Source organism: Diceros bicornis, chromosome 31 (genome assembly GCF_020826845.1).
Source record: "Diceros bicornis minor isolate mBicDic1 chromosome 31, mDicBic1.mat.cur, whole genome shotgun sequence".
Lineage (NCBI taxonomy): Eukaryota > Metazoa > Chordata > Mammalia > Perissodactyla > Rhinocerotidae > Diceros > Diceros bicornis.
The window spans coordinates 43708549-43733913 of NC_080770.1; the positions used below are offsets into that span (position 1 = coordinate 43708549).

At 42.7% G+C, this 25365-nt stretch overlaps 1 protein-coding gene across 2 annotated transcripts; it reads right to left on the minus strand.

Annotated features, from left to right (window-relative positions):
* Nucleotides 1-24306, minus strand: LOC131395276 (axoneme-associated protein mst101(1)-like). 2 transcript variants are annotated; one of them, XR_009216349.1, is made up of 3 exons: nt 23958-24300; nt 21797-21996; nt 1-629 (listed from the first exon to the last, which is right to left on the minus strand). XR_009216349.1 is itself a non-coding variant. In XM_058527217.1 (3 exons), exons 2-3 carry the CDS (start codon nt 21843-21845, stop codon nt 132-134), a joined length of 459 nt encoding a protein of 152 aa, XP_058383200.1. In that variant the 5' UTR covers nt 21846-21996; nt 23958-24306; the 3' UTR covers nt 1-131. The 2 variants fall into 2 exon arrangements, 1 of the variants encoding a protein (XP_058383200.1); XM_058527217.1 differs by having other exon boundaries at nt 1-541; nt 23958-24306.
* Between the last annotated feature and the right edge of the window lie 1059 nt (nt 24307-25365).

The following is a 25365-nucleotide window of genomic DNA, read 5'->3' on the forward strand; positions in this document are numbered from 1 at the left end:
ATTCAGGATATACATGCTATGGCAAACCACAGGCAAATCCAGAAAAGAAAGGAGGGGAGCTGCTTTTATAGAGAAGAGCAGGAGTAAGGAGGGGCTGTTCTAAAGGAAAATCCATTGGGAGAAAGTAAAGGTCAAGGCAGCAAAGGCTTCTCACTGGCTGAGCTGCGGCGTTTCTCGATGGCTGAGCTGCGGCGTTTCTCGATGGCTGAGCTGCGGCGTTTCTCACTGGCTGAGCTGCGGCGTTTCTCACTGGCTGAGCTGCGGCGTTTCTCGATGGCTGAGCTGCAGCGTTTCTCGATGGCTGAGCTGCCACGTTTCTGGTTGGCTGAGCTGCGGCGTTTCTCGATGGCTGAGCTGCGGCGTTTCTCGGTGGCTGAGCTGCGGCGTTTCTCGGTGGCTGAGCTGCAGCGTTTCTCGATGGCTGAGCTGCGGCGTTTCTCGGTGGCTGAGCTGCGGTGTTTCTCGGTGGCTGAGCTGCAGCGTTTCTCGATGGTTGAGCTGCGACGTGTTTCGTTGGTTGAGCTGTGATGTTTCTCATTGGCTAGGATGTTGTCAGGTGGAAAAAGAAATCTTGCTTCAGTAATAAAGCAGTTTTACTTCGTGTCCAAGACACAAGTCTCTGTCACTTCCTGCTTGGTGTAATTGACAATATGTGAGAGGGTGTGAGAGCTCCCACTACAGGCCTTCCTGACTTCAATTTAGTTAAGGTTTCTTTTATCAATTTCTGCAGCAGAGAATACGTAATTTTTAAATCATGAGTTTAACATGATATTTCTAATTCGATTTAACTTTACAATGGTTTTTTGCTTAATTTTCTTTGATTTTATATTAATCTCTTATATGTTATACTAAAAATATTGCCTCTGAATAGCATTAATTTATTTACTTAATGATATTCTCCTTCAGTGTATATAAAAAATTACACCCAGAAGAGTCGCTGTCTTTACGTAGCAATCTCGCTTCTGGAAATATACTCTGAATGTAAACCTCCCAAAATACAAGACCACATCTACACACGATGGTTATTCACAGAAGCATTATTTCCAACAGCAAAAGAAGAGAAACAACTCAAATGTCCTTCAGGAGGAAACCAGCTGAATTAGCAATATACTTAGTTTTAAAGTCCCGTGAAAGCATTCTTTTTCAAACTCTGTTGTAGTCATGTTTCCAATTTATATGCAAATTCGGTTCATTTAGTTATTTGTTTTCCATTTTGAGGATTGTGGTTGTATTTTTAAAATATGATTCTGAAGTCAAAACTGTATAATGAGCCATATTTAGGGAATTCTAAATTCAATTCCTGTCTCCTCTTCTCAATTATTGTCCTACCCTTCTTGGTTAACGTTTGTATTCATGTTTTATCCTTTCAGCGTTTCTTTTGCAAATATGAGAAAATAGGTGTGTGTATATGTAAAAATATACATATGCAAAATATGTGTGTATATATGTACATATATTTATATATATTATATAAAATACATTTGTATTTTACATACAATTACATACAATACATATACATATAAAATGCAAATGTATATACATTTATATGTATACATATACATATGTATATATCCTGGCCTTTCCCTTCTTTTAAAAAGGAATCATTCCATACACTTTTGTACCTTGATGTTTTTCTCCTTATATTTATTGGGGATAATTATCTCTACAACTACCTAGAGATCTTATCACTTTTTAATGGCTGCATGAGTCTTCACTAGGTGAATATCCCATAGTTTATTCAACCAGTTCCTATTGATGGTCATTTGTGTTGTTTCTACTCCTTTGCTGTTATAAATGTCACAATGAATAGTCTTAGAGGAATATTTTAGTATTTCTGTATCTTTGAGATGGATTCCTAGTAGTGGGAATGATGGAGAAAGGATAAATATTTTTGCAGTTTTGCTTGATTATGGTAAATTTTCTTCTGTAGGAGTTGTACCACAGCAGTGTATGAAAGTGCCTTTCCAGGCAGACTTTCCAACAAAGGATTTTTCTTGATCTGAAAGATAAGAAATAGTATCAGTATTTACCATCTACATCTCTGTTCTGTGACTAAGATCATTGATGATTCTACCAAGAGTGTTGTCCTTGAAATGGAAGTGGTGGAAACCAGAGTGTCCTGTGTTGGGGACATGAGGAAATGAGACAGAGAATGCAAACACTTTGGCAGTGATGAGGGAGAGAGACTGGGAAGTAACTGGAAAGAAAACTATGCTCTTAAGATAGGTTTATTTCCCCGCTACAAATACTGCATAGGGTTGAAATGGTGGGAGGAAGAGTCCAGGAGAGTGGGAGAGCTGGAAGGGGAAGGGTAGATAAGAGATCATCGATAGGCTTCAGATCCTAAAAAGGCAGGCGGGATGGAGCAAAGCACAGAGCTGCAGAGCACGGCCTTACAGAGAAGGGGAGACGGCTCCTGGTTTGTAACAGCAGAGGGAGGAAACCGTGGCGCAGGTTGTGATTTTGGTGACAAGACAGGAAAATGGACTCCTTAGGATGATTGCTTTGAGAAGTAAGAGGCAAGACCATCTGCTGAAAGTCAGAGTGTATTCATCGATACCTATTGCTGCATAGCAAATTATCCCAAACCTTAGTGACTTAAAACAACAATAACCATGTGTCATCTCACAGTTTTTGTGGTTCTGGAATTCAGGAGCAGCTTAGCTGGAAGGTTCTGTCTCAGGGACTTTCATGAGTTCACATGAAGATATCAGCTGGGGCTGCAGTCACCTGAAGGACTGACTTCCAAGGTGGTTCACTCACATGCTGGCACGGTGGTGCTGGCTGTTGGAGGCCTCAGTTCCTCTCCACGTAGGTCTCCCCACCAGGATGCTTGAGTGTCTTTGCAACATGGCAGTTGGCTTCCCTTAGAGCCAGCAGTCCAAGAGAACAAGGCGGAAGCTACAGTGCTTTCTAAGACCTAGCCTCAGAAGTCACCTCCACAATATTCGGTTGGTCACACAGGTCAGCCCTAATTCAATGTGAGTGTGACAACCAGGAGGCTCGAATCATTGAGGGCTATTTAGGAAGCTGCTTACCATAGGGGAAAAGGTGAGCATGTGAGAGATTTAGAGACATTAGAGAAGGTATGATGACTAGGAAGCTTCAGAGACTTGTGGGATTGTCCTACAGGGTCAAGAGCTCTTTGCGTGGTGGAGACCATGTTTTTCTGGAGGTGGCAACGTGACATCTCTTGTGCAGGCTGGCCTGCCCAGATGTTGCCACGGAGCAGGCAGATTATTGGAATCATGCTTGGTTGGAGTTCTGCTGTGCCAGCGTGAAGATAGGGGGTAGGGATAAGGAAATATGTTGAAATGAGACACAGTGAAACACAAGTTGGGTAAGTATGAAGTGAAAAGAGAAGGTAGTAGATGGACAACAATAAAGTAGGAGAGTGGGTAGACTGGAGCCACGTGTGGTAGAACACATGTCCTGAAAGGAGGAAATGAGTGAGCAGGGTAGATGTTTGGGAGTTTGGGTTCAGAGAGAGAAGTTTCTGAACTATTGTTCTAGACGGTAGAGCAGTGTTAGGTGATGACAAAGCCTGGGGTGGTGCCCATGGAAATGTGTGGCCAAGATGGATGGGGACAAACTCCTAATACTGTGAGAGTCATCCTCATGGACGCTGACGTCATCCAAGTGAGGTGGGACTGGAGGTTGAAATAACAATGGGAGTCAGGTGCCAAAGTCTCCGTGAACAGGGGTTGTAGCTGGGACTGTGATTGTGACAACCATGCGGATGGGAAGAATGTGCCCTGAGACTCAGGGAAGCCAAGGACTTAAAATGGGGGGAGCAGTAATGTATTGGTCATACCACTGGGGGCAGAAGAAGACAAGTTTTGCCATCACATGGCCCTGAGTTCATCACCTGCTAAGCAAAATAAAGGCCCAGTATCAAATATATTATGTTTGAAGGAGGACATGACGGACGGGCTAAGACAGATTCGTCCTCAGTAACCTAGAGAGGGAGAGAGGCTGTGAATACTTTGTATTTTCCCATTTATTCCAGGGCCCTGTCCTGAGTGCTCTGTGGGGATAAGAGGAGGAGCATCCTGGTTCTCCACTGCCCTGTTGTTCACGAACATTTACTGAATCACAGGATGGCGGCCATGGTTCTGTCCCCGACTTGTGGTAAGTTCTTGGGTCCTTACAGGCCTCAGAGTCCAGGCGCTAAAGGCCCCTGCACCACAGGGGAGGGGGCTGAGCAGGGGAGGTGGGAGTGGAGCCCCAGGATCCATGAGGTCACTGATATCTGATTATGTGGTTCTTGGGATTTGGGACTTCAGTGGTTTGAGTGTCTGTGGAGATGTCACCTGTGTGGTGACTGTGTGGGATCTCATGAATTTTACCTCTAATTCCTTCTATAAACTTGATGAAGTAACAATGATGTCCCTCCGAACCTCAATTTCTTTATCTGTGAAATGGGAATAATCTGTGAACAGAGGGCATCCCTGGATTACTGTGACTCCTTCCTTCTTCTCCAGCTCAGTCTCCCCTGTACCCAGCCTCTCCTCGGAGAAGATACACAGAGGAGGAAGGTCTTGTTCATGGCTTCCTGGCAAGCTGGTTACTGGTAAGTCAGATATTCCTTTCTCCAGATAATTATTCTTTTGACCAGAAATTGGACTTATCTTTTGTGGCCTGGAGCCTCACAGGCAAACCAGGTCCTCAGGCATCCCAGGATCTCCGAGCATCTGATGGAGGGTGAGGGGCTGCCCAGAAAATGTCAGCCTATGTCAACAATTTTTACATTTTCAAAGCTTCCTCCGGGGTCACCGTCTATATTGTGTTCTGCTGAGACTTTTAAAGGAAAGACATGACCGTGTTCTGTACTCAAGTAATTTATGACGGCTACTAGTGAGTATTTCTCTGTTTTCTGCAGTGTCCCAGCCTGTCAACCTTGGAGATTGAGAGAAATAAGATTACAGAGCCCACAGTCTTACTGGAAAAAGACAACCGTGTATATGGTGGACATGCATCTAACCTTGGGAGTGGCTGGAAGTAAGTAGACAGGAGACGAGCATTGAGGGCTGAGCCTGGAAGCAAAGGAGAGCAGAGCTCAGCACCTGCCCGGACATCGTGTGTTTTGGGTTCCTCTTCCCTAGTTCTGTCATCCTCGGCCCTTTTCCTGTCAACATTGGTGAGGGTGGTCCTTGGCTAAGCCATGATGTTTGTGATGGTTTCAGACTTGGTGACCTTCGAGGATGTGGCTGTGGAGTTCACCCTGGAAGAGTGGGCATTGCTGGATGCTTCTCAGAGAACACTGTACAGGGATGTGATGCTGGAAAACTGCAGGAACCTCGCATCTCTTGGTAAGCCTGACATCATTCCTGCATTTATTTATTGACTCAGGTAACAAGGCTTTTTTTAATTCATGTAACATTCACAAAACAGAAAGACTGACCATTTTAACTATTTTAAATATACAGTTCAGTGGCTTTTAATAATGTCACAGTCTTGCGCAACCATCATCACTCTGTAATTCCAGAACCCTTTTATCACACCCATGATCATTAAGTAGTTACTCCCCAGTCCTGCCTACCCCCAGCCACTGGCTACCACTAATTTACTTTCTGTCTCTGTGGATTTACCTATTCTAGACATTGTATATAAATGAATCATACAATATATGGCCTTTGGTGTCTGGCTTCTTTTGTTCAGCATGTTTTTAAGATTCATCCATGTTGTAGTGTGTATCAGGCTTCGTTCCTTTTTATGGCTGAATGTATTCCATTGTGCATATATACCACTTGTTGTGTATCCACTCATCTGTTGATGGACATTTTAGCTATTGTGAATAGTGCTGCTACGAACATTCGTGTACAAATTTTTCCTTGAACAGTTGTTTTCAGTTCTTTCAGGTATAAACTTAGGAATGGAATTACTGGGTCATATAGTCATTCTATGTTTTAACTTTTTGAGGAAGCTCTAAACTGTTTGGCAGAGTACCTGTTGTCTTGACATGAGTACAGCCATGATTGGCCGCTCCGTTGACCTACAGCCACCAGCACAAACAGAAATACAAAGCTGCTTTCTGTGTGGTGGGAACTGGCCCTTCTCCCACAGAGTGAGTCACAAGTTGTAACATTTCAAGGCTCTTGGAGCGTCGTAGCACGGGATGGACTGGCCATCTGTGCCGGGCTGGGACGATAACCAAAGAGAACAATACACGTACACAACTACTGGGCTGGGATGTTACCCAGGGGGCTCAGTGCACGTAAGCCACTGATAACCATTTTGTGCATGGGAACACTAAATGCTTGCTCTGCAAACTCTGTAATTGCTTACTCTGAAAATTACTGATGGTATAAAAACTACTGGAGACTGAGACCCGGAGAGATTTCCACCTGTGGAAGGGACACCTTGCCCAGGACGTGTGATCCTTGCCCAGCCACGTCGATTGACAGGGCTCTCCTGGCAGTGGGGCGTGGATGTTGTGAGTAACTGATTTGATGTGAAGTAATTGATTTGATATGAAGCAATTGATTTGATGTGTTCTCTTTTCGGTCAACCTGGTGTTTCTCTTTCCGGTTGATTTGTGTCATTTCTCTTCAGCCGATGTGGGTGTTTTCCCTTTCCAGTCGGGCTGATGTTTTTTTTCCCTCTTAATATTTGACCTATTTGATCTGTTTGCAGACTGTCGCCTTTACTATCCTCTATATAATAAAATATACTTTCAGTCCATTTGTTTGGAGTGGAAAGTGTCTTTCACGTCTCCGATCGAATCCCCGAACCTCTCATAACACCTGTGCACCATTTACATTCCCTCCCACAATATGAGAGGGTTCCAATTTCTCCTCATTCTTAACCACACTTGTTTCTTTTCCTTTTTTTTTTTAATTAAAGCCATCCTTATAGATGTGAAGTGGTATATATCTCAATGTGGCTTTTATTTGCATTTCCCTAAAGAATAATGAGATAAGAATCATCTTCTCTTATGCTTGTTGGCCATTTCTATATCTTCTTTAGTAAAATGTGTATTCAAGTCTTTTGCCCATTTTAGGGGGAACAGGGTTGTTTGTCTTTTTGTTGTTGAGTTGTAAGAGTTCTTTATATCTTCTGGATGCTAGACATTTATCAAATATATGATTTGCAAATATTTCCTTCCATTCTATGGATTTCCTTTTCACTTTCTTGAAGGAGACTTTTGCTGCATATAGAATTTGTGGGTGACAGTTTGTTTTCTCTCAGAACTTTGTTTATTTATTTTTTTGTGTGTGAGGAAGACCAGCCCTCAGCTAACATCTGCTAATCCTCCTCTTTTTTGCTGAGGAAGACTGGCCCTGGGCTAACATGCGTGCCCATCTTCCTCTACTTTATATGGGACGCTGCCACAGCATGGCTTGACAAGCGGTGTGTCGGTGCACGCCCGGGATCCGAACTTGCGAACCCTGGGCAACCGAAATGGAGCACGCGCACTTAACTGCTACACCACCGGGCAAGCCCCAATAATTTCTATCTTTTTGATGGTCTCTATTTGGTAAGAGTTCCATTTCCTTTAGTTCTTTGTACATGGTTTCCTTTATCTCTTTGAGCATACTTAAAATAGTTGATTTGAAGTCTTTGTCTGGAAAGTCCCTTCTTTGGGGACAATTTCTGTTAATTTCCTTTTCCTGTAATGGGCCAAGCACTTTTGTTTCTTTGCATGACTCATTTTTTTTGTTGTTGAAAACTGGACGTTTGGCATTATAGTCTGGCAATTCTGTAAATCAGATTTCCCCCCATCCCTAAGTTTTGTTGTTGTTGCTTGTTGTAGTTGGTGTTGTTTGTTTGGTGACATTTCTGAACTAATTTTGCAATGTCTGTATTAGTCATGTGTGGCCACTGAAGTCTCTGTTTTCTTAGCTTAATGGCCAGCTAGTGATTTGTCAGAGATTTCCTTAAATACCTAGAACCCAAAAACGCACAGTCTTTGCAAATGGTCTCTGTGTATATTTTGGAGCGGGCTTTCAAAACTCAATCAGGCGACTGACAACTCTGTCTTAGCCTTCACTTCCTGCTTGTGCAGAGCAGGAAGGTCAATCAAAGGTGAGGGCTTAGTGCCTTCTCAGGTCTTTTCGGAGCATGCACCCAGCCCTGGGTATGTGCGTGGTCTTAAGTATACCTAGGAATATGTGGGAGCTTTTCGAAGCCGTTTTTGTCCGAAACATCTTATTCCCTGCTTTCCTCTTAGACTCTTTGGTTAGTCTTTTGTTTGGTTCAATGGTTTTCCCTTGCCCCAGGCAGCAGTGGCTAATACATTTAAATGTGTTTGGCACATGCCCCAGCCCTCCACCCTTCATAGCCACCTCAGCACTGAGAGAGTTTGGAGTTAGACAAAATAAAAGCAAGCCCTTTGAGCCAGTCATTCAGGGAGCCACCAGACAGGTCAAAACAAGCAACCACAGCTCTTTGAGAAGAAAATCCGTTCTGCTCCCTCCAGTAGTAGGAACACAGGCTGCTGTCTTCAAGGTGACTGCCATGGTGGGGAACAGGTGATGGGCCAGGGTCAGTTAAAGTGTCACAGAGCTCTCTTACCAAATTCACTTCTTTGTTTTGATTAAGCATTGTTCTGGTTGCTGTAAACTTCTTATAACTTTCCAGTGTTCCAATCAAGTTGATTCTGACAGTTTTTACCAGTTTATTTGCTGGTGTTTTGTAGAGTGTTGGACTTTGAGAGTTACCTACTCCACCATTGTCACTGACATCACTTCTCACAAGTCTTTCTTAAGCACCTTTATGTTCCTGGGTCTGTGCTAGGAATTAGGAATATGGTGGTGAATGAGGTCTGTGCTGGGAATTGGGAATTAGGGAATTAGGTCCCTACCATCCTGGAGCTTGTGGTCTAATGCCTTCCCTATCAACTGAAGATCTACTCCTTGGCCTGACTTCATGTTCTCCATGGATAAAAGCTTTGGAGCTTTTAAGTCTGTATTTGAAACTGGGCATGAACTTCTGGGACCAGTTATCCCCTGTCACCCTGGATACTGACTGAGGATGCTTACATTTTTTTTTCTTGGTGAAAGATAGTTATACTATATTTGTTAGAATTTAAGGATAATTGTACTGCTGCTCCTAAAGTCACACCTGCTCATCTATAGAAGTGTGGGCCTCAGTTCCATGGTGAGGCTTCTTGTCCCATGCAGAGTCCCCTACATCATATGTCTTTTCTCCATGTATAGGGAATCAAGTTGATAAACCTAGTCTGCTCTCCGAATTGGAGCAAGAAGATAAAGTGAGGACAGAGGAAAGAGGAATTCTCCCAGGCACCTGTCCGGGTGAGCACTAGGTATATATGAGTCTTTGTCAGGAACCTCTCTGGCCTGTGGCTTGACAGTTTGGAGTATTACATTAGGAAATGTCCATCAGAGACATTTGTAAAATGCCCTTTTTTTCCGACAAGAAGGCCAAAAACGTTTAGTATGAGCCTCCTCGTGGACCTCCTTTGCTTTTTCTTTAACTTTCTGTTCATTATCTCATACTTTACTTTGGCCTCAGAGGGGGGAAAAAGATCTCTCTCTTCCTTCTTAAATTTAAGTTTCATATGAGCTCTTTGTCTAGTTCCTTCTCACTTTACATTCCTGACAATTCCTTCTTTCCATCAGCATCAATCTCAATATTTCTAGAGTCTTCTTTAATACAAACCTAAAATTTTCACACTCGTGTCCCTTTCATTGCAAACCTCCTGAAAATCTCTAACCCCTTCGGGTCTACCTTCACTAACATCTGCATTTTACCTTTTCTTTCCTTTATCAACTTAAATTTCTTTTCAATTTGTTTCGGATTTGGAGACTCTTACTTAAAGTCCAAGGGTTAACTTCTAAGCAGCATGTTTTTAGAGAAGAACAATCTAAAGGTTTAAAAATGGTAAGATTTCTGATTTTCCACAGTAGGAAAATGCCATAAATTAGAAAAGCCACAAAGTTACCAAGGGATTCATTTTCCCAAGAAAAAGTTGTCCCTCTGGAGAGATACCCTGAAACTCTTGTGAATTTGGAGAGAAGCATAAGTTATCTCCAAAATGTTTTCTTCCCTGAGTGTTCACAAAAGTAAATGTTTCCATAAATGTGACTCAGATATTGAGTGTTTCAAACATAAATTTGTCTTAAACTTATCAGAAGATGTTCTGTGAATCTGATAAGGACTTATGGCAAAGCATCCATCTTTTTTAACTTCTGAGAACTCAAACCAGCAGACATCATATACAGGCACTCAAAGTGGCAAAAACACCAATTATAATGATGTTATACATAGCAGAATTCCTGGAAGAAAAATTCCTATGATAGCATTGAATATTAAAAATATTATAAATTATAGTTAGCATTCATTTCTTAATCAACAGGAGAGAAGTCATCTTGGAGTGAAACTCAACGAGTGTAATCAGTGTTTTAAAGTCTTCAGCACAAAATCTAATCTTATTCAGCACAAGAGAATTCATATTGGAGAAAAACTCTATGATTGCAATCAATGTGGCAAATCCTTCAGCAGCAGTTCTTACCTCACTGTTCATAAGAGAATACATAATGGGGAGAAACCCTATGAATGCAGTGACTGTGGGAAAGCCTTCAGTAATCCCTCATCCCTTACACTGCATGTGAGAATTCACACTGGAGAAAAGCCCTATGAATGTAACCAGTGTTTTCACGTCTTTCGCACTAGATGTATCCTCAAAAGGCACAGGAGAGTTCATACTGGGGAGAATCGTTACGAATGTAATCACTGTGGAAAGGCTTCAGCATGAGCTCCTCCCTTACTGTCCACAATAGAATGCATACAGGGGAGAAACCTTATGAATGTCATGATTGTTGTAGAGCCTTTAGGAAAGCTCACATCTGACACAGCATGTGAGAACTCATACTGGAGAAAAACTGTGAGTCTAATGAGTGTGGGAAATCCTTCACCAGTAGTTTCTCTCTTACTGTGCACAAGAGAATACATTACAGAGAGAAACCCTATGAGTGCAGTGACTGTGGGAAAGCTTTAAATAATCTCTCATCTGTTAAGAAACATGTGAGAACTCACACTGGAGAAAAACCCTATGAATGCAATCATTTTGGGAAATCTTTCACCACTAACTCTTACCTTTCTGTGCATAAGAGAATTCATAATAGGTAGGTATGAATATAGTAACTGTGGGAAAGCATTCATTGATCTGCCATCTCTGGGGCATCTTCGGGACTCACATTGGATGTATAAATTATTTGTTTTGTAATAAATTATCCCTAAAATTTAGCAGTTCAAAACAACAAGCATTTATTATCTCACAATTTCTGTAGGTCAAGAGTTAAGGAATGGATTAGCTATGTAGTTCTAGCTCAGGATCTCTCATGAGAAGCAAGATGTCAACCAGAAATGCAGTCATCTAAAGTCTTTGGGACTGAAGGGTCCACTTCCAAGATAGCTTACTCACATCCCTGGCAAATTAGTGTCAGTTGTTGGCAGGGGTCCTTCAGTTTCTCCTTATGTAGGTCTCCCCATGGTGCTGAGTATCGTCACAATATGGCAGCAGGTACCCTCCAAAGGAAGTGATCCAAAAGAGCCCATGCAGAAGCCGTAAGTCTTTTATGACCTAGCCTCAGAAGGCCATATTCTCTCTTCATCTGGATTGTGTTGGTCACCCAGACTGATCCTGCCACAGAGTGGGAGGGAACTACACAGGATATGAATACCAGGAGACAGAGATCACTGGGAATCCTCTTGGAGTCTGGCCTTCAGTGAAGAAAAGCCTTCAGCACACCCTCATCCTTCTAATCTGATCAATATGGAGTAGCATTCAATAACCCACACGTTAACTCACTCTGGAGAGAAGCCTTCTAAGTGCACTGTATGTGGTAAAACCTTCAACACAAACTCTGACCCTACTGTGTGCCAGAAGATGACCTACTGGGGAGAAACCTAAAGAATGCAATGGCTATAGGAAAGCCTTTGGTGATAGCCCTAGGGAGTCACGTCACAATTTACACTAAGGGAAAACTCTATGAATATCATCAAAATGGAAAACCCTTCAGAGGACCCTCATCCCTTAAGACACACATGAGAAACACACTGCAGAGGAACACCCTGTATATAAGGAATGTGGAATGGCAAACACTGGCACTCTCCCCTCTAGTCTACGCTGCTCTGTGCTTGGGGAGGTTGATGGACTATATCAAAGAGCTCATTTGCCTTAGGCTTCTGTTTGGGTTGGTCAGTGGGGAGCCCAGTTAGGAGATCAGAGGGTTGGAGGAGAGTGACTCCATGCCATGACTATATCCCTGCAGGAGAACTGGGGTCCGGGTGTTACCCTTGAGCTCTTCTCAGCCCCTGTGGTGCAGCTGTCTCCCCTTTCCCCACTATGACCCCAGACTCACTCCCTCCCCTCCCCTTTTCTTCCTTGCTCTTCCAGTGACTGAATATGCAGTATCCCTCTTTGGTTTCCCTACACCCTAGTCCTGTTAACATGAATCATTCTGGCCTAGTGACACATCACTGCACGGAGAGCATAATGAAAAGTCTGTACCATTTCCTACAGGGGCCCCAAATAATCAGGATTCATCACATCACTGACCTCACCTTCCACCACTCTCCTATTTGCTCCATCCACTGTAGCCATACTGGTCTTGCTGTAGCTCCCTCACCCCAGCACAGTTCACTGTCAGGGTCTCTGTACTGCCTAGACTGATATCCCCCAATGTAGCCACATGGCTCACTCTCAGTTCACTTAGGTCTCTGCTCAAGTGTGCCCTGAACACAGAGGCTTTCATTCTCACTCCAGATAAATGAGCAAGTCTCCAATTCCCACATTTCTTATCATTATTGGGAGATATTCGTCTCAATAGCACGTATCACTTCTCTGTCTCCTACCTTTGAAGTGGTGCAGACTGTATCTCTCTGTATTTACCATATCCACCTGATGCTACAAATATTTAAGGCTAAGGTCTCTTTCTTGATTACAAGCTTCAGAGAAGAATCTCAAATTTTAGTATTTGATGGTATCTACCACACAGTACTTGCTCAATCATCTAAATTAAATAACTATCTGAGGACACAGAACTGTAGTTCTGAAAGCAGCAACAACAGAGATGTGAAATAGCTAACAGAAGGTTTTCATTAAGAAAAGAGCCCCCTACTATTTTTGTGCCTTATGCCTCAGCTCTGAGAGATACTGTAGACATTAGATCCCAAAAGCCAGTAGCGCGTAATTACCCAGAACTTTTTACGTCTGTGTATTTTAATCCCAAAGATAACTTAGATCTCACTTAATCTATCCACACCAAGGAAACTTTTGAACGCAGTTTAACATTTACTTAAAGCTGACTTTTGACTAAGCAGTCACCTCATATCACAGGGACAGATAATATACTCTTAATTATGAAAAGCAATTTTCTCAGTCATTCATACATAAGAACTTGATTCTGGTACAAGAGATTCCTAGAGTACCTCCTTAAAATCTGTGGTTCTGACCAGTCCATTCACACGGACTGTATTACACTCCCAGGGGTATCCCTCAATACAGGTAGCATTTATTCAGCTATGCTTCCTTTTTTCTCCTTCCTCCACCTGGGACTAAACCACACAAAAACTTCAGCAGAACACTGAATAAACCTCAGGGTAAAGAACTGCAAAGCTAGGATGTCCAACACACTCTCTTTATTAGGGAACTTGCACATCATTGTTGGGGACTATGACCTCTGTAAAAAACCTTCCTCTCCATCAGGCCTCTGGATACCATTTGTTCTTCCTTCTTTCCAAACTACATCATTTCTCATCATTATCAAGAGGACAAAACTTAAAGAGCTCTGTGAAAACCTGCCATACAGCCCACTACTTTAGTCCAATAATTTGCCCAATTCTATTTTCTTTCACCTCACTTGCATACCTACATGCCCCATGAATTTGAATATACTCACTTCCTTGACTGTGTATTTAAACCTGGCTATTCCATTATCACCTCTAGGTCATAATATCTTTCTCCAAGTTAATTTATAATTTTAAAACATGGCAAGATACTGAATGACTCCAGGTGAATAGCTTCATATATATGCATATGAATTTACTATGCATACAAATCTCCTGGGAATATTGTTAAAATGAAAATTTTGATTCCATAAATCTGGGACACACAGGGGAACTTTTAGATGACGGAATCATTCTGACAGTACTGTGGCGGAGAATAAATGATTCTATGCATTTGTCAAAGCCCACAAAACTGTGTAGCACAGAGTGTATGTAATACGTGCAAGTTTAAAAAAAATCAACCCATGTGACTGAGTATCCCAGGATGGAATGCAAACTGTGACAAATGAATCTAACATTATTATAAATTTACGATATCACCATACTGAAGGGGGCTGGGGGGCAGAAGCTAACTTGAGTAACTTTGGAAAACGGGTGTTTTGACTAGAAACTGTAAGGCTAAATATAATAGGAACTGTACACTGTACGTAAACACTGTATTCTAGTTGGTAAATTTGTTTCTTCTGTGAGAATAGCCTAGAAATTCTGCACCTGCTTTACCCATATGCTGAGGGTGAAGAGTATGGATGGTAGGTAGAGGATGGTGGGAACCAGGTTTCTCTGTTGGAGATAGAAATTATAAAGGAGCAAGAAAGGAAGGTTAGGATGAATCCTGTAGTTCAGGATTATAGCTGGAGACATCAGTACAAACTCAAGTTTACCTTAATATGTATACAGATGGACAGATACAGAAAGAACTATAGATATGCCGACATACGTGGTTTACTATATACACATATGTCACTAGCTCTGTCTGCTTTGTCTGCTGAGAGGGCCTAGAAGTAGTGACACCTGAGTAGCAATGAGCATACCCCGCACCCAAATCTGCTTTCTAATACCCTTTTCTCCAATAAAAGGAACCAGAGCTCTTTGGAGAAATGAGTGACTCGAGGGCAAAAGAATGGGAATGTGTCAAAAGGACACGGAAGCCAACTCGAAAGAAAGCTCACAATGGGCAAGGCTAGAACAATTTGAGCAACAAAATAAATTTACTGGATTATAGCCCAAAATATAAAATACATATACATAAGTCCATGCTTATATAAATGAATGAGTGACTAAAGGGGGGGGAAATGACTTCTCTACAGAAGAATTCCATTATAATATATGCAGACACTCCCTCCCAGCAGGAGATGAACTTAATTCCCACTCCCTCCACCCCCTTGAGAGTGAGCCAGACACAGTCACTTGCTTCCGAAGAATACAGCACGGAAAGGGAAAAACAAACAGTAACTTTACAGTGGAGAAACCTGGCAAATACTACCTTGGCCAAGTGATGGACGTTATCATCAACAGTAATGTCACGTGGATATTATGCTCCCCATACGATGTGACTGGAAGAACACTTCATCTCTGTGATATTTGTGCTAAAAACTGATAACCCTAGTTGATCCTAACAAAAATATCAGACTAATCCAAACTGGGGGACATTCTACCCGACACCTAGCCAGTACTTCTGATGACTGTTAAGGAAATCAAACAAAGGCTAAGAAACTCTCACAGAACAGAGAACACTGGAGAGAGCTGACAATTAAACATAACATGGTACCCCGGGTTGAATCCTGGAATAGAAAGAGAGCATTAATGGAAAAGTCAATGAAATCCAAGTGAAGTTTGAAATTTATTTTTTTTTTGGTGAGAAAGATTAGCCCTGAGCTAACATCTGCTGCCAATCCTCCTCTTTTTGCTGAGGAAGACTGGCCCTGGGCTAACATCTGTGCCCATCTTCCTCCATTTTCTGTGGGACACTTGCCACAGCACGGCTTGATAAGTGGTGCATACGTCTGCGCCCAGGATCCGAACCTGCGAACCCTGGGCCACGGAAGGACAGCATGTGAACTTAACCACTACACCACCAGGCTGGCCCCAATAGCTTTTTTTTTTTTTTTTTTTAATGGTTATAAATCTGGTTTCTCCTTCTAGAGAATGGGACTCATAATACTGTGAACATCACAGGAGTTTTGTGAGGATGAACTGTGATACATTCACATAATGCACCATGTACTGTGCACCATGCCTGGCTCAGTCAGAGTTAAGAGCTCAATGATTATTGGTGGCATTATTGTTTCTAGAGCAATGAAATGTACCCAGCCTCTTGATGGCAGGGCCTATGACACTGTTCTTTGGGAGTTCCCAAAAAATAAAAACAATGTATAACAACATCAGTAACAAAAAAAGCGGCAAGGTGCTGAATGAACCGCTTCATATATATGCGTATGAATTTCATATGAAGACGAATTACTGGAGAATCTTGTTAAAATGAAGATTCTGATTCAGAAGGTCTGGGGTAGGGGCCAAGGTTTTACATTTTGAACAAGCTCCCAAGTGACGCCAATGCTGCTGGTCCAAGGACCGAAATTGGGGCTGCAACTTTTGTATTTCTGCATGTTTTTAAATTTTCCTTAAAAAAAATACAAAAAAGTTTTCTCCATCTATTCTTTATCTCTTCACCACAAAAAATACTCTTATTTTTAAACCCAACTATATCATATGTAACCCACCAGTCGTCAAGATCTTAAATAAGCAACTATTTCAACAGTACAGTCTTCCCCGCTTATACGCAGTTTTGCCTTCCACAGTTTCAGTTACCTGCAGTCAACTGTGGTCTGAAAATATTAAATAGAAAATTCCCAACTTCGTAAGTTTTAAATTTCGTGCTGTTCTGAGTAGCATGATGAAATCTTGCTCCATCCCACCTGGGACGTGAATCATCCCTTTGACCAGCGTATCCACGCTGCATAAGCTACCTGCCCATTAGTCACTTAGTAGCTATCTCAGTTATCAGATTGACTATCGCAGTATCACAGTGCTTGTGTTCTAACAACCATGGACATCATCTGCTTATGACATCCGACCATCAACATCATCATGGCTCAAAGATCCTCCTCATGTATTGTCAGAAGGTCAATATTAACCTAGCGCTACATCACAATGCCTAAATCATTCACCTCACTTCATCTCAACATGTAGGCATTGTATCATCTCACGTCCTCACAAGAGGAAGGGTGAGTACGGTACAATAAGGTATCTTGAGAGAGAGAGAGAGACCACATTCACAGAACTATTTTTACAGTATATGGTTATAACGGTTCTATTTTATTATTGTTGTTGTTAATCTCTTACTGTGCCTAATTTATAAATTAGACTTTATCACAGGTATGAATGCATAGGAAAGAATATAGTATATACAGGGTTCTGTATTATCCGCAGTTTCAGGCATCCACTTGGGGTCTTATAACACATCCCCCGTGGATAAGGGGAGGCTACTGTATAAAAAAGGGGTAACTACACATTAATGTTTGCCCCCACATTATCTCATACCTATGTAGATAAAAGTAATGTCTTGCAAAGTCAAGTCATATACAATTCTCTTAGCCTTATCAGTTAAAAAAGCCTAAATACTTTACAGTAACCTAGATTAACCACAATCCTAGGAAATTGTGTGAAAATTTTAATTTGGTAAATTCTATTTGGAAACAGAGTATCCTATTACTAAGGCTTCTGCTTAACGATTTATTGAGTTTTCAAAGGATAAGAAGCGATCTTAGATGATCTTAGATTTAGTAGCATATACAGGATATTTGAGAGAAAAAACAGGAAAAGATGAAGAAAGCACATACTGAACTGAGAAATAGGGAATAACAAAAAATGAGATGTAAAAGAGTCATACTTTCCTGCAATTAATGACATCACAGAAAATTTTAAAAACCAGTTTCCTTAACTCAATGATTTCTAGCCATTCTGGCTTTGTGATTTCACACTTTCCCATCCTCCTTAAAATGTTTCTTAACACAAACTTTGGAAATTTAAAAAATGACATTTTTTTTAAAACTCTGAGATAACTGCAAAATAAGCTCAGCAAACACCATTTTAACTGGTATTGACTTTAAAAAGTGTTCAAATTTATTTAGTGAAAGAAACTAACTGATTTTGATGGCAAGAAATCTTTCTGGTATGTGTATACATAAACACAATGTTTCCAAACACAGTATACCATAGTAGAATTCAACAGGACACTAACAGATCCATGGTGCAAACTGCGCCCTGTGTTCAAATTAACTCTGAATCGGTTTTCCTTAAATGTCACAGGTCATTGAGGCTCCAGGGCTTCTCAAAGCCTCTAAAAAGCCTTTAAACTCTGAATTTCTAAAAAGGAGGTTTTCATTGAGAACATTTCCAGTGATCATAGTCCCTATTTACTGCCTACCCACAACACTTTACAAGCTGAGATCCAAAGATTCTTGAACCATAAAATGATAATTAAAATATTTTCTATAAGCCAAGGAAATTGAAGTGTTACAGGTCAACAAAGCTCCATTGCCAGCTAGAGATTAATTCTAAATGGTTGAGACCATTACAGCACATCACTAACAACCTGCCTCACCCTGTAAGAATTTTTCAAGAGCATAATAGATAGAGACTAATTAAAGTGATTCAAATAAATTCTCAAATTTACATGGACAAACATATTATTAAAAATTTAATCTACAGGCAAGCAGAAAAATTCTTCTGAGTATTAAGCATGTATCAATCATCCAAAAATGAGCAAAATATGACAATATATTTCTGGTCTTTACCCATAAATCTAGTCCTGGAGTAAATCATCATTCAAGATAATTAAAAAAAAAAATATCTACCCAGGATTTGAAAAATTTGGTTGCAAATAACAACACATCCACACAGTGAGGAAGTGATGCTCTGAAATCTTCCAATAGTATCTTCAGAAAGCTTAACTTCAGTTACATAATAAACTTTGTGCTGAGCTGAAACTGATGTACAGGTGCATCCTGACCCAGATTTCTTAGTAAATAAGTTTCAAAACTGTCCGTTATAGCACAGCCCAAGAGACATTTTCCTATGTATTCTTCTTCCCTTCAGTCAATGGTTATAGAGAGCTTTCTACATGGAAAGAATCAAAAAACCATTTTTTTAGTAGAAAGCTAATTATACCAACCAAAAATGCTAAATGACTTCTTAAGTCTATTTCATTTCATAAACTTCATTTTCATAAAGGAAAAAAGAAACGCTAAAGCAAAAATACATTTAAAAATTCTAGCCAATAAAAATCAAATTTTACTTTAAAAACTATTTACAGTGTACGTTAATTTTAAAAGTAGAGCATATTTCTCCTCTCATCACTCTATACTAACATTCATAGTTACTGAAACTTTTGTTGTTTGCAAGAAAATCCCTATGTCTATAAAGTTCACCTCCTCACTCTTTTAACTAACTAGGCACAATCTCCCTTCTCTGTACTGCCTTGTTATAAAAGCTTTGGGGAGGGGGTCTCAGGGTTAGTAACAATGACAGTAGAGCAAAGGAAAAGGATAGCATAACAGCCGTAAGGAAGAAAATGAAAGCAAAATAGAAGCAGGTCTTCCTCCTCCTGATAAACAAACACCAAGGCAGTTGAAAGAATTAGATAACTCGACAATCATACTTCTCAGAAGCACATACCTTGTATGGTAGAAATGGTGACTCAGAATAATTACAGAATATGCTTTGCAATTATTTTAAATGAGTATGCATTATAAAAGACTCCTGTAAGTAAATCTGCTTCCACAGGGTTTAACTTTTTTCAACTATACCATCTAATTTGACTTACTACTCACCTTTGCTTTAGATATGGCAGTAAAATATATAAAAGATTACTCGAACAGGTAAGCGGTCAGAATACAACAGCACGCGATCTCTCCGCATACTCAACAAGAGGATTTACTCTCAAGAGGCTTACTTCCGATTTTCCAGGTAGCTTTGTTCCTGTGTCTCCTCTAGGTATTTCTACCTATCAACCATTTCATTGCTCACTAATGAATAAGACAATGCGGGACAACGTGACTCTCCTATTCACTTACTATAGTCAATATACCTGTAGAGATCTGAATCAAAACTGAGATTCAAAAGTCTTCTAATTTACCTCTCAACTCTGGTGATTCATAAAGTTTTAGATAACAGAGTTTGACTAGAATCACCAGAAACTCTGTTATCTAAAATTTTATTACACATTGTAAAAGTGATAGGATGAAACTTCAAAATCATTTAGTTCAACTCTTAATTACTTTACAGTTGAGAAATCATTCAGAGAACTAGTTAGATGATGTCAACTCAGGTTTTGTAACTCCAGACCAACACTTGTTCTGCTAAATCATGCTGCTTTCCGTGTAACTACTCCTTCTTCTCTATGATGTTCTTGTTATCCAAACAGTGCACCTGTGAAAGCTGATAAACTCAAGTATTCCTAGAATGACCAGAAAATCCCAAGTCTCAGGTCAAATACATATACCACTGCTTCATTTTCTACCCCAACATTTTTTCTGAAACCCTCCTAACTGCCAAAACTTTCCTGTTTCTTGTCCATCACTTTTCTCTATCACTATAATTAATGTTTTAGTTATCTAGTACCCTATGTTACATAAAACATAATGCTAATCATAATAAGCAAATATTGAGTGCTCATTATATCAGGAACTATATTAAGACCTTTAGATGTAGCATCTCACTTAATCCTCAACTTCAAATAAGATAAATAATACCGTAATCCCCATTTCAAAACTCCAAAAATCAAAGCCTCAGAAGTTAATTTTTTCTTTTTCTCTCTCTCTCTCTTTTTTTTTTTTTTTTTTTTTTGCTGAGGAAGATTGGCCCTGAGCTAAGACGTGTTGCCAATCTTCCTCTTTTGGCTTGAGGAAAATTCACCCTGAGCTAACATCTGTGCCAGTCTTCCTCTATTTTGTATGTGGGTCGCCGCCACAGCATGGCCACCAATGAGTGATGTAGGTCGGTGCCCAGGAACTGAACCCGGGCCACTGAAGCAGAGCACACCAAACTTAACCACTAGGCCATGGGGCTGGACCCAGAGGTTAAATAATTTGTCCTAATTCACAGAGCTAACCAGAAGTAGAACCGGGATAAGTAATCAGGCAGTCTCACTCCAATGTCCATATTCCTGATCTCTACATACAATGAGTATATATAACTACATGGACTTTATTATTAATATGCAGATAACTCAAAATTTGGGGGCTACAGAAGAATTTAAAGAGTCTTTGTATTTGAAGAGGCTTCTTTCACATTAAAATAGCTTAATATGGCTTAATCCCATAAACTATATCTTCCTTAAAAAGACATGGCCCAAGTAAGAACTCTTAACTCACTCATATATAATTAAAACTCAAATTAAAGAAAATAGGAGGAAAAAAGAGTTGCAACAATACTTTAACAAATATCCAGATCAGCACTGTCCAAAAGAACTTTTTGTAGTGATAGTAATGTTTTCTATCTGCACCGTCCATCATGGTAGCCACTAGCCACATGGGACTATTCAGTATTTGAAATGTGTCTAGTGTGACTGAGTAACTGAATTTTCAATATCGTGTAATTTTAATTAATTTACATTTAAACAGCCACATGTGGCTAGTGGCTACTATATTGGACAGCACAGGTAGAAGATAAAATGCCAGAAAAAGATGAGGAAATAAATTCTTATTGCCCTTATTTAGAGAGTGCACTAACAGTCAAATCAATTTAAATCTCTTTTCCTACTTGTTCTAGCTTCAGTTATTAACCCAAACAATATATACCTCCAAGGAGATTTAAGTAATCCAAACTTCTATACTTAAATTCTTCTTTGTGTATCTCAAAGGAAAAAAATAATTAAAACCTGTATTATCAACAAAGCTCCTTATATTAGAAACTTTTTACTGTTTGGATACCTAAGAGGAAGAATTTGAACCTGAAAACTGCCATCTACTAAGAAAACTAAAAAGAGTCACACAAGTTTTTCATTCTCTTCATAATAAATACTTGATAATAAAGTGCTTACCTTGATTCTCCACTACTGTTTCTAACACTTTCTTCATCACTGTGTCCATTCATTGTAAATATCAAGAAGTTTTAAAATAAAATATAAATCTTCCCAGTTTAAAAGATGAATATAAATACTGACTCCTCCTTGAATACCAAAAATTCACAGACGAATTTTCTTCAACATTCACAGGTTTCCTGGGACCCTTTTTGATTCACCTAAAGAAAACATATTAAGAAAATAAGAAAACTTCCTGTAGAGAAAAAGATAAGTCTATTTAGAACTTATACAAATCTACCTAGGCCAATCAGAAATACCTACGCTTCCATTAACTACATTCCTGACTACTTACTAGAATTTATAGCACACCAGTGCTTATTTTTGACAGAAGAAATCAGAATATCTGCTGAGTGATAAAACTTTTAGACTAACTGCAGCTGTGTAGCGATACATATATACACATTATGGATAACTAGCTAACTAAATAAAAATGGTAATATATAACATATATATACCTTCCAAGAATAGAAAACGGAGTCTTATTAGATACTTTGTCAAACCAAGTAAGGGGGGAAAAGGTTACCTTTAATCAAACACTAATTCATATCACCAAGAACTTCATACACTTGAATGAGGCAAAGTTTGGAAAATGCTCACATAAGAACAGAAGAATAAAAGGGTATCATACAATCTTCGCAAAAACTGTACAGGTCAAAATAAATGTGTACTTTCACAGGTAAGCCGACAGTGGAATGATAAAATTTAAATAATATTTATCCAGGTTGGACTTGCGGAGATTCCATTAAAAAAAAAAAAAAGGTAATGGAATATACACTATGATTTTTTAAGTAACGGGTTTGGGGCAGAAATCACGGACCAAGACACAGCATTCCCACCTTTCAAGATTTCAGCACAACACTGGAGAGTCACCTACAAGCCATCCGCGAATAAACAAAGAGATCTCTGGCAGGGGAGGGAGAGGAAGAAGCGGGGGAAGGAGACGTCAGATCCTTCCCCAGCCAGAAAGGACCCAGATAGCCGACTGAGAGCAGAGCTGTCCTCCGACCTCAGCAAAGAGAATTCAGTCCTACGATGATCTCCATTCCACAAAAAAGAGGAGGAAAACAGGCTGTTGCCAACTTAATCACAGCAAACTCTACATCTAGATCGAGATTTTAATTCTCCAGAGACTAAGGTCCAGTAGACTCTTTGCAAGAACTGGTTATCCAAAAAGTAACTCTTCCACGCAACATTTATTCCTCATGTTAAAGATTAATTCCAACCCGTCAAAGAGCTTTACTGTTCAACAAGTCTTAAAAATCTAGGGACTCTAACAAACCGCCTCTTTCCCGAAAGTCTCTCTGCGTTGAGAAAGTTCACTCCTCTTCGTTCTTTCCTTTCCACCTTCCTTTCGCTCCTCAAAACGGCTTTCTCTGGACATTCTAACTTCCTTTTCCCCCTCATCTGCCTTCTCCGAGTCAGTCCTCTTTCTGAGGCCCTGCTCACAGCCCTGAGTTCTGCAGCTCCAGGCGCACGCAGCTCTCTCCAGCCTTTCCCGCGTCTCAACAATGAAGTCAAACCTCCCCAACCCTCCTCCCCTGTGCCCGGTCCTTCAACAGCTGCTCTGCTCCTGCTGAGTTTCCGAAGCGGGGCTCGAAAGGAGGCTGGAAGCCTTCCTCCTCCCTCCTCCGTCCATCGCAGCTTCGCTCCAGTCAGTCTCCCGGCCGGACGCACACTCCCACCCCCGTCCCTCCCAGGGCCCCCCTCCCGGTCCCCGAGTCTCTCTTCCCGCCTCACACTTCCCGCCGCCCCGCTCCGCGCCCTCCCGGGCTCGCCTGGGCCGCCGCCCCTCCCCCTCGCCGCCGCCCCTCCCCCTCGCCGCCGCCCCCCACATGCCGGGAGGCCGGGTCGCGGCGGGGGCGACGCGCCGGCCAAGCGCTCGCCGCTCGCGCTCCGCGGCTCTGCCCTCGCGGCCCCGCCGCGCCCACGCCGAGGAGGCCCGGGCTCCGCCGCCCGCCGGCGCGCGCCACTCACGCGCCCCCCGCACGCCGAGCCCGGCCGCCGCCGCCGCCGGCCCTCGCAGAGCCGCCCCGGCCTTCGCCCGGCGCCCCCGCCCTCCGCCCGGCCGGCTCCCGGCCTCCCCGCCACATCCTGACCCGCAAGCCGCCCCCTTTCTTACCGGCGGCCGTGCAGGCTTCGCGGGGGCAGAGGGAGCCCACTCAGGTCTCCGCCGCCGGGTGAGTCCTCGGGCTCCGGGCGTCTGGGGGGAAGCAGGAGTCCGTGAGGGGGAGGGGGAAGCCCCGGCCCGCGGCTCCCACGCGCGACCCCCTGTGGAGCGGATCCCATAATCCATTCATGATGGAAGCACCAACGGCGAGGGCAGCTAGAGCGAGAAGGAAGGAGCCGTCGTCGTCGCCGCAGCCACGCGCGCGCTCCCGCTCCCGCCACTTATCGGCTCCCGGCAGCCGCCATAACGCCGAGAGAGCAAGCGCAGCCGTCTCCGTCGTAGCCGCCGCCTCCTGCACGACGTAAGCCCCCTGCTCACTCCCCTTCCCCACTGGGCGCGAGGAGGACTGACTAGGGCGCAGGCGCGAGCACGCCAAACCGCTCCTGCCGGCGGGCGGGCGGTGGGAGGGGCTACGTTGTGGAGTCGTGGGCCGTAGGAAGAAAGCGATTGGTGCTGAGGTGGGGCGGAGAGCGAGTGCGTGCACGCGCGCCAATGGGAGCCGTACGCCAGCCGCGCGGAGGCCGCCGGACTCTGGCCACAGCCGCGGGCCGCTGATGCTGGCTCTGGTGCCCTCCCTCACCCGCCGGGAGTTGAGTTCCGGGAAGTGGGAGCTAGAGGCTCGCTGCGTGCGGGTGTGGACGCTGCTGTCGCTCGGGACAGTTGCGCAAGGACTTTGCGGGGGAGAGACCGAGAGGAACCGGGGAAGCAGAGGGATGACGAGATGCTGAAGACTGTGTTGGGGCTCGGGGAGCCGCAGAAGCGCCGCGCTGGATAAGCCCAGGGGGCCGGGTCGTGCGTGGGGTCCGGTCGCCCAGGCTTTGGCCCGCATCTCTCTCCGGCCCCGGCCCCGGCCCCGTCGGAGCGCCTGTGGGGAGGGGTGGAGAGGGGCCCGCTGCGTCACACCGGGCAGCCTGGGACCCCAACTGTTGGGCAGCTGTGGTCACCTCCGGCCGCCTCCTACGCCTAGGCGACCTGCGACAGAGGCTGCCTCGCGGGCCCGATGGCCCGTGCGGGCGGGGCACCTGAGGAGACGGAGGGAAAACAGAGACGGAGTTGCTGACATCCTGTGACACTTCTTGATTCCTTTGTGGGTTCAGGAGAAAACTCTTACAACCTTTCTAGGTCCCTCCCTGGAGGACGGGAGGAGGGTGCGCTGCCGAATGGCGACAAAAAAGCTGCTCGAAGGACGTTGATAACTGGCTTAGCGTAGCGTGCTGCCACTTAGTGGACGGTTTCTTCCTGAACTGTGACTGCGGGCCTCAGTTACAACCCTGGAGATGTGGCGATGGAAACACTATCTTTTCAAGCCTGGGGATGTCCCGCTTCATTCTTTTTGAAAGCATTTTTTTAATCATTTCTT